The 10,607-nt window shown below is 38.8% G+C and overlaps 1 protein-coding gene across 5 annotated transcripts in view; it reads left to right on the forward strand.

The window, feature by feature from the left end:
• Tjp1 (tight junction protein 1) overlaps window positions 1-10,607 on the forward strand; it is an 81,866-nt gene that overhangs the window by 17,081 nt on the left and 54,178 nt on the right. For all 5 annotated transcript variants that reach the window (XM_028776661.1, XM_028776662.1, XM_028776659.1 and 2 more), the window contains exon 2: window positions 514-570. In XM_028776661.1, the coding sequence (XP_028632494.1) occupies window positions 514-570 (57 nt within the window). The remainder of the gene's footprint in view (window positions 1-513; window positions 571-10,607) is intronic.

Raw genomic sequence — 10,607 nt, forward strand, 5'->3', positions numbered from 1 at the left:
AGTGATTCTGACATAAAACTGAAACTGGATAGAATAGTATTGCTTGTGACTTTAAGCCTATCAGATGGTCTAAATCTGTTTTTCTGGAACGTGTATTTACAAATACTGAGTTCAGAGGTATTTTACCTTCTCTTGCTGTATGCAACATGAAAAATGCTCTTAAATGTCCATGTAGATATTTTAAAACGGTTGCAACTTTTATTCTTGTCTAATGTTAAGCACAAAGCTGCTGAATTTCCTAGCTTTAACTTGATTTTGCTGTGTTAAGTGTAGAGTGGCATCTGTCCAAATTAAGTTAAAACAAAGGGAGTTCTGGTGTATGGTTTCCTATCTCTTAAAACAAAAACAAACAACCCTTTCATACTTATTAAGTGGCTTCCAGAATATTTTTAATACTAACAGTGCAAGTCTTGGTATTTTATTGTGCTGACTTGTTTCCAGAATGCTTTCTTTTACTTTATTATTTATTTTTTCTTTTAAAGGTAAATGCTTTGTTTTCTTTTCCTTTATCAGAGCACAGCAATGGAGGAAACAGCTATATGGGAACAGCACACAGTGACTCTTCACAGGGTGAGTTTCTGCTGCAGTAAACAATCTGTGTTATAATTCAGGGTACTGGCAGCTTTGACAACAATAGAGGAAAGCCAGATGTCAGGAAGCCAAAAGAAAGGGGAAGTTTTTTACTATATTCTTTTGTTTAAAATTAGATTTATAATAAATTCTTCATTAAGGTCAGAAGTGAGCATGATTACTTTTTCATATATCCTTTGGTTATTTCTTGTATATTTGCTATTTTTAATCTCTTAAGATTAAGTGATTTTGTTGCTTAGAATTTTGAATGAGTAGATAAAAGATTATATATTAAATTAAAAACTGGTCATATATACATGTTTTTATGCTTGGGGTTTAATATTAAGTTATGTTCCTACTAAAATCTTGAAAGAGGGCTTAGGACAAGCTCAGTTGATAGCATGCTTAGTTGTAGTGTTCAGGAAGAAGCCCTGTGTGCAGAATCACGTTAAACTCATCTGTGAAATCCTGGCAGTCAGAAGTTTGAGATCGTCCTTAACTACTTAGCAGGTTGTATGTATGTTGGGGGGGGTGCATTCTCGACAGATAATTGTTCATTTGAAGCATGTACAACCTTAACTTTGCAGATAGCCAGGAGAGATTATTAGTAAACAGAGTGGAAATAAAAGCTTTGAAATCAGATTGGTCTGGATTTTAATTCTACTTTTGCTTTTCTGTTGCTTTAGAAATGAGGAAGAAACCCAACCTGTGTTGTAAGCCATGGTGTTTATGTATTTAAAATTAAGCTAGGAGCTGGAGACAAGGCTCAGTAGAAAATAGTGCCTGTTGTTCAAAAAGACTCAAGTTTAGTTCGTTGACCATGTTTGGTTGCTCACAACTGTCTGTAACTCCATCTCCAAAGGATTTGGTAACCTCTTCAGGCCTCTGCAGGCACCCTCACACACATATAAAAATAAAAACTTGAACACATATAAAAAATTAATTGAGTGTGGGGTAGCACAGCTCAGCTAACATAACAAATTGCAGAATGGCCAGGGCTATGTAGACAAACCTTGTTTCAAAAAATAAAAATTAAATAAGTTACTATAGGGCTAATGACACGAATTCATGCTTTATCTGTTCAAGTATGGCTTCTTAGATTCACCTTTTTTCTTCTTTTGAGCAGAGCTGACTACTGATGGCTCTCCTGCTTAGAGAGTATTTAAATAAATGGCATATGCCTTGCACTGATTATTTCTGAGCACTTGACAAGTGGAGGTGGGAAAATTATGTTCCCGAACACTTACTCCTGATTATCTCATGAGGATTTGAATCTGCACATTGTGATAAAGAGTCAGTTAATTATTCAAATTCAGTGGTTTTAGGCAGGATATGATTGCCTTTTTTTCTGTCTCACTAAATGAAATAATTTCAGTAATATATATCTTAACTTTTAATTCATAAAGCTGAAATAGCTTCCTGTTGTTTTCATTGTGCTTAATAGGTAGCATGTCTGTATCAGATCTCTATGATACATAAACTAATCTTATACCTTATATCTTTGATTGCTTCATTGTGATATAATGGATTGGTATCACTTTATGTATTACATTTATTTTTCTTAATACCTTTATCATTTTTATTGGTATAATTTATATAACAGCAAATTCATGCTCATCTAGTATATAGTTCTGAGTTTTTACATAGTTACATAACTAATATCCCACTTAAAATGCACAGTGACTCCATTACCTTAAAACTTTCCTTCAAACCTCTTTGTGGTCAACTCTGTCCCCTTAAGCCACTGATCTGTGACCTTTAAACTTTGACCTTTTCTGGAATGTCTTATAAATGGATTTGTGTACTAAGCAGCTTTTTGGGAGTGACTTCACATGCTTAGATGACAGCATTTGAGACTTGTCAGTAGTGTTGCTTGCGTTGATATCTAATCCCTGCTTGTTACTAAATTCCACTCTATTGTATGAGTGTATAATAGTTTACTCATCCTATAGTTGATGGTACATTTAGGTTTGCAGTTTTTGTTGATTATGAATAAATCATTAGTATACATTTTTGTATACTAATTAATGTATACATTTTTGTAATACTAACTGCATTAGTATACAGTTTTGTATGAACATAACTATTTTCATGGGTAAATAGAAACGGAATGGAGTGGGTTTTATGCTAACTGTTAATTTTATAGGACATGGCCGATTGGATGTTTTTTCTCACCAGCAATGTATGAGTCAGTCTTCTCCACAACTCTTGATATTGTCGGTTTTAACCATTGAGTTTAGCTTTCTTTTGGTTTTTTGAGACAAGGTTTCTCTGCGAAGTCCCAGGTGTCCTGGAACTCACTCTGTAGACCAGGCTAGCCTCGAACTCAGAAATCCGCCTGCCTCTGCCTCCCAAGTGCTGGGATTAAAGGCGTGTGCCACCACTGCCTGGCTGAGTTTAGCTATTCTAATAGATGTCTAATAGTATTTCATTTTAACTCTCTGAGTTTGTATATCTCTGTCCATTAATGCTGAGCATCTTGTAAGAGTCGGTCTTATTGCCAAGTTGACTGGATTTGGAGTCATCTAAGAGACAAGATGAGGCACATCTATGGGCAGGTTTAACTGAAGAGGGAAGCCCTTCCTGACCATGAGTAGTAGTATTTCTGTAGTCAAAGGAGGCATCTTGTGAAGTACATGGTCTCTCTCTAGTTCCTGATTGAAGAGTGCATTGTACTCTGATGGCCATACAATTCCCATTATGCTAGACTGTATCCTTTCTTATACCATAAACTAAAATTAATCAGTCCTCCTTCTGGTAAGCCGATTCCTGTCAGATATTTTGCCACAGTGATAGATAACTAATACACACTTCATTCTCTATATTCGTAAGTGCCTCAGTGATTCTGGGGGTTGAGCCTAGTGTCTGTATAGTAGGAAATGTTGATTTCCGAACCACATGGCCAGTCATATTGAATGTGTTTTGATGTGCTTGTCATCTACATTTCCTTTTTTGATTGAGTGCTACTGTACTTTCCTTTCTATTTCTGTGATAAACACCATGACCAAAAACAACTGGGAGGAAAGAGCTAATATGTTCTGATAATACACAGTTCATCCAGTACTCTGAGGCAGGAACCTAGAACCTGTAACAGGGACCACAGAGGAATGCTGCTTAGTAGCTTGCTCCCCTGACTTGTAGTTGTTGTTGAGACAGACTTTTTCTGGGTAGCCCCGGAAATTACTCTATAGCTTAGGTTGGCCTCAAACTCAGAGAGATCCATCTGGCTCTGCCTTTGGAGTGCTTGAATTAAAGACATGTGCAACCACTATCAACTTGCTTTGGTCCAGGTCAGACCTCCTTAGAGCTGGGTACTCCCACAATCAACCAGTAATCAAGAGAATGCCCCAGAGACTGCCTAGAGGCCAATATCAAATATAACTTGAAAGTTTTGTTTTTTTTTTTTATTACATGGATTGCCATTTTGTTTACTCTGATCTTCAGTATACAGAAGTTGGAGTTTTAAGAGTTCTTGATGCATTCTGGACACACATTCATGATCAAGGATTGCTTTATATTTTCCGCTGGCCTGTAGTTGTTCTCTGCCAGCATTTTTGTTTTCATCAGCCATGTTTTTTTCGGTTTTGAATTTCACAAATCTTTGCCAACTCTGAAGTAAAAGGGTTTCTATATGTACTTTTTTCCTGTAAGTTGTATGCATGTTAACTTTTGTATGTGATAAATAAGACAGCTTTTAATATGGATATCTTAACATTTTGAACAACCATGTTGTTGAAAAGATGACATTCTCTCCGTTGAGTTGCCTTTTTACATTTAGGAAACATGAATTGACCATGCATGTGTGCAGCGTGTTTTTTACTCCCTAGTCTTATTGAGCAGCTGTGTGCTTACTTTTTACCTTTGCTTTGATTGATACAACTCTTTTCATTTTTATGGGATCAAACTTAGGATCTCATTCAAGTCAGGGACTCTCGTGACAAGCTACATCACCTTTCTCTTTTATATTAAGTATAAAGTTATGAGTAACTTAGCAAAGGATGCTTTTACTGAATGCCAATTCACCATTACAAGTACTTGATTTTGCAAGATCGTTGTTAAAAGTTTGTGTGTCTGTGTGTGTGTGTGTGTGTGTGTGTGTGTGAAATCATGAATTTGCGAGGGTTGGAGTGTCACAGGAGGAGTTGTAGGGGAAGAGGGAAGAATGGAAATGATGTCAAGACAGTACTCATATATGATAATCTAAAACAAATGTTTCAATTAAAATGAAAGTGCCTAAATAAGTAAAAATGTACACAAAATAGATATACAAATTCAGTTACTGATTTTGTATGAAGCTAAATTTTATAGGACATAGAAGTTTGAAAAATTTTAAAAATAAATAATAAAAAAGTAGCTACTTATTGAAATGCCTATTAATTTCATCATAAATTATATAATTAAAAATCAAATTACGGGTCTGCAAATCAGATACTGTCAAGCTAACTACTATTAGATTCTGTCTAAACTCCATCCCTGCAGTTACCTGGCAATAGCCAGGTATGCTCCACCCCACAGTTACCTGACAGTAGCCAGGTAGGCTTGATCCACTATAAAAGGGGCTGCTTGCCCCCTCCTCCATCTTGTTCTCTCCTGCTCTCTTGGGCTCTTGCTCCCTTGCTCCCTTGCTCTTCCCTTCTTCCTCTCTCTCCATCCCCATGGCCCCCCCCCCCCCGGGGGGGCAGGGCCGGCCTGTGCTCTTCTATTCATATTCATGTTCATATTCATATTCTCCCCCCCCCCCATTCTCTGCCTTTACTACCCTCTTGACATCCCTCCCCATGCCCTGAATAAACTCTGTTCTATACTATACAATCATGTGGCTGGTCCCTCGGGGGAAGGGATGCCTTGGCATGGGCCTGCTGAGACATACCTTCCCCCATACCTCACCACACCCCTGTAGAACATACCTCCTCTTGTCTTTATTTTGTTAATGAACACTTCACCTACTACCTATGATCATTTTACATTTTAATTCAAACAATATTTAAGATTTAGTAATTTTAATTTTCCAAATGTTCTTGAAAAGAATTATCAGCCTCATTTTATAGTTTTTAAAAAAGTGCAGTTCATTTTTTACAAGTGAATAGTTTATTTTGAGGGAGCAGTCATCTATTGAATGACCCTTGGTGACAGAACCCTCCATGGGTAAATATTTTTTGGTCTATTGAAAAGAGTGAACAGAAAGCTGGGCTTGGTGACAGAGGCAGGCTGACCTTAAGCAAGTTCCATGACAGCCAGGGCTTTGTTAAACCGAGAAACCCTGTCTGGAACCCCCAACACCACTCGTTCAAAAAAAGAATGAAGGAAGGACAGAGTATCACCTTTCTTTGCTCTTGGTGTTTTCATAGCATCTTCAGTGCCTGATTTCAGTGTTCCTGCAACAACAGTTACCATTACCAGTATTTATTCCAGAAGATGAATTGTGCTCCAAGTAGCAGATATTAACAACTTGTAGTTCATTCCCAGGAACAGTTTAGAGCTCTGAGCCATGCTCTAGCAAAACATTCCCAGGAGCCTACCCAGAATTTATTCCTGTTGCATCCTGGGTAGTAACCAATTGCATTTGTTGCTGTAGGAACTTTAAACTCTTGTGCTACAAACTTTGTAAGAGTGCTGTGAAAGGCTGGAGTGCTGTCGTTGAGTTGGATAGACTTTGATCTGGTTCTTTTGGGTGTGTAATGTTTGTTGATTTTCAAGTTTTTTTTAATAATGAAGTTTACAAGACAAAAAAATTTTTTTTTAAAGAGGGAGAAAACGTTATTCGTGCTGGGGAAGAGGTGGAAAGTGCTGTCGTTTTGCTGAGGAGGAGGCAATTCAATGCTGTGTGTTCCCAGCGCAACACTTAACACCTTTTGGAAACCAAAGAGCTGTGAATTTGACTTCCCTCTCTTATCTGTTTACCTCTCATGAACCCTGCAGGGAGGAGAACTGGCATCTCCTAAAGCTCAGGAAGAAGCCAGACACTGAATGCAGCTTCCACTGGCTACCATGTAGCCAGATTTGCCTGAGGAATGCCTGTCTAGATTGTTGAAATGACACTTCTAACACAGACATGAAACCATGCTCTGTTTCCTTAACATTTACAATTCTGCTCTATTTTCCTTGAGCTCATGAGACACAGATCTATAGTATTTCCTCATTCCCAAATTACTGACAATAAAGAAAATAGTGCAGAGGAGAAACTTTTTTTTTATAGTTAGATTTTATCTGGTGTGTGTGTGTACGTGTGTGTACGTGCATGCATGTGTGCCTGTATATGTCTGCCTGAGATTGATAATATCTGGCTGTCTTCTTCAGTTGTTCTCACCTTGGTTTTTGAGATATGGTCTCTCTCTGACCCTATAGCTCACACATTGGCAGGCCCCAAATGCTCAAGAATCCCGTCTTCACTGGCTTCCAGCACTAGGGTTATATAGGTGCACAGCCACCACACCCAGGCTTTATGTGGGTAATGGGGATCCAAACTAAGATTCCCAGGCTTGTGTAGCAGGCACTTTGCCAAATGAATTGTCTCTTCAGCCACAGAGTCATTTAATTTTTAACTAATATATACATCCCTTTTCATTTCCCTTATTTAATAACTAAATCACTAACAGGAGAAATGTAATGTGGTAATGGGATATACCTGTAGTTTTTGATGGTGCTTTTGGCTGGTTCCTTTAACGCTCTATTCTCAGTATTAGAATACAATTAGATTAGGCATTTGGAATGGAATCTATTGGAGCTTCACAGTAAATTTTACTTTCAGTAACAAATATATTTTATCACTTAAGAAACAACTCAAGAGGGCTGGAGAGATGGCTCAGCGGTTAAGACCATTGTCTGCTCTTCCAGAGGACCTGAGTTCAATTCCCAGCAACCACATGATGGCTCACAACCATCTGTAATGGGATCCGATGCCCTCTTCTGGTATGCGGGTATACATGTAGATAGAACACGCATACATAAAATAAAATAATCTTTAGCTGGGCAGTGGTGGCGCACGCCTTTAATCCCAGCACTTGGGAGGCAGAGGCAGGCAGATTTCTGAGTTCGAAGCCAGCCTGGTCTACAGAGTGAGTTCCAGGACAGCCAGGGCTACACAGAGAATCTCTGTCTCGAAAAACCAAAAACAAAACAAAACAAAACAAAACAAAAAAAACCCAACTCAAACAAGAAGAAAAACCACAGCAAAGAAGTAGAAACGTTCAGCTTTCCGTCCTCTTTGATAGCTCTGCCCATTGCTCACATTCAGTCTTTGCTCATCACCTTGCACTTGGCCTTGTTCTTTTCTTGATGTCATACATTGTGCCCGCATGTGCATCTGTTTACATATGTACATATATTATGGCCTTGATTCTGTATATTAGAATGTACTTTTTTTTTCTTTCTGAAATTTTGAAATCTCTTAATTCTTTACTCTAAATACTCTTATTTAGTCTACTAGAAATGTTTTGGACCTAAACATAGTAGGATACAAAATCAATATTAAAAGACCAGCAACCTTTTTTTATATTAACAATCCACTCTCTGAGAAAGAATTTAGGAAAAATATTCCATTCAAATGTTCCCACCCCATTTAAGTATTTAGGAGTATATCTAACCAAAGAAATGAAAGCTGTCTATAGGGAAATTTTTGTAATATTAAAAAAGAAAAGCATAGAAGATCCTAGTTGATAGAGAAATAGTCCATGTTCTTGGATAGGCAGAATTAATATTATGAAAATGTTTATAGTACCTAAGCTAATGTATAGAATAGTGCAATATCTGTCAACTCCCATGTCGCAGGCTTAGAAAAAAACCAACGGAACCAGAAACCACAGATAGCCAAAGCAATCCCAAGAAGTAAGAACAATGCTGGGAATGCTACAGTATGTGACTTCAGATTATACCATACAGCTACAGTGATCAAGAGACTGGAACTGGCATTAAAAATGGACCAAACTGTCAGCAGAGTAGAACAGTAGCCAGAAGTAAAACAGCCAGCTCTCAGCCACTTAATTTTTGACAAAGGAGGCAAAAATCATACATTGACTAAAAAGATAGCTTATTCAACAAATAGTGCCAGTAAAATTGGAATTCTACCCACAAAAGAATAAAATTAGATATGTTATCTTTCTTCCTGTACAAAAGTCAATTCAGAATAGATCAAGATTTAAAACCTTGAAACACTAAAAGCTTGCAAAGAAACAGGTGATGTTCTTTAAGATATTGGAGTAAGCAAGAACTTTTAAAACAACACCAATAGCACAGGAGCTCAAGCATCAGCAGGTGAGACTACATGAAAACTAAAGTTTTTGGGGCTGGAGAGATGGCTCAGTGGTTAAGAGCACTGACTGCACTTCCGAGGTCCTGAGTTCAAATCCCAGCAACCACATGGTGGCTCACAAGCATCTGTAATGAGATCTGATGCCCTCTTCTGGTGTGTCTGAAGACAGCAACAGTGTATTCATATATAATAAATAAATAAGTAAATATTTAAAAAAAAAGAAAACTAAAGTTTTCATACAACAAAGGAAACCATTAGCAGGATAAACAGGCAATCCACAGAATGAGGGATGATGTTTACCTGCTGCAGTGCAGACAAGGAACTAATATGCAAAATTTAACAAATAACCGTAGAAATAAAAGGAAATGAAACAGCTAATCAACAAATGGTCAAGTGGATTGAATAGATAAGTTTTCAAAAACGAAACACAATGGCCAATAACTATTTTAAAGGTGTTCTATTGCCTAGCCATCAGAGAAATGGAAGTTAATTAAATCTCCCTTGTAATATTCCTTGTGCTAATCAGAATGGCTGTTATCAATAAGTCTGACAACAGTGTTAGAGAGGATGTGGAGAGAAAGAAATCTTTATTCACTGTTACTGAGGGTGCAGATTAATACAGTGTTTTAGTTAGGATTTTACTGTTGTGAACAGACACTATGACCAATACAACTCTTAAAAGGACAACATTTAATTGGGGCTGGCTTACAGGTTCAGAGGTTCAGTCCATTATCATCAAGGCAGGAGCATGGCAGCATCCAGGCAGGCATGGTGCGGAGTTCATCCCTCAACTAGAAAGAAAAATGAAGTTAATAAAATTGGAGGAAAATGAATAGAGTTAGGATATATAGTATTAAGTGAGATCACAATCTCTCATGTCCCCTCTCCCTCCCCACTTGTTTCTTTCTGTCTGGGTTTCTCAAGACAAGGTTTCTCTATGTATCTCTGTCTGCCTTGGACCTGGCTCTGTAGACCTGCCTCGCCTCAGACTCAACAGACTCACCTGCCTCTGCCTCCTAAAGTACTGAGATTAAAGGCATGTGGGTAGTGTGGGTGACCTTAGCCCAAATGCCCAACAGCAGGGATGGAACCTGAAGATCCCACCTCCAGGAGTTAGACAGGGCCCCCGGTAGAGGCATGGGGATACCAGCTCACCTTCAAAAATTTTGACCCCCAAATTGTTCTGTCCAAAAGAAATGTAAGGACAAAAATGGAGTAGAGACTGAAGGAATGGCCGACTGGTGACCGGCCCAACCTGGGATCCATCCCACAGGCAGGCACCAAACCCTGACACCATTAGGGATGCCATGTTGTGCTTGCACACAGGAGCCCAGCATGGCTGTCTTCTGAGAGGCTCTACCATCAGCTGCCTGAGACAGATGCAGGTACTCACAGCCAACCATTGAACAGAGAGAGGTCAGGGACCCCTATGGAAGAGTTAGGGGAAGGATTGAAGGGAGCGGAAGGGGATTGCAATCTCATAGGAAGACCAACAGCATCAACTAACCTGGACCCCTAGGAGCTCCTAGAGACTTAGCCATCAACCAGAGAACATACCCAGGCTGCTCTGAGGGCCCCTAACCCCAACACATAATGTAGCAGAGGACGCCTTATCTGGCCTTAGTGGGAGAGGATGTGCCTAATCCTGTAGAGACTTGATGCCCAGGGAAGGGGGAAGTGCTCGCTCTCTCTGTCTCTCTGTCTCTCTGTCTCTCTCTCTCTCTGTCTCTCTCTCTCTCTCTCCCCCCCCCCTCTCCAGGACATAAAAGACGAGGAACTATAAGGGAAC

This window comes from Grammomys surdaster, unplaced genomic scaffold, assembly GCF_004785775.1.
Source record: "Grammomys surdaster isolate TR1022 unplaced genomic scaffold, NIH_TR_1.0 271, whole genome shotgun sequence".
Lineage (NCBI taxonomy): Eukaryota > Metazoa > Chordata > Mammalia > Rodentia > Muridae > Grammomys > Grammomys surdaster.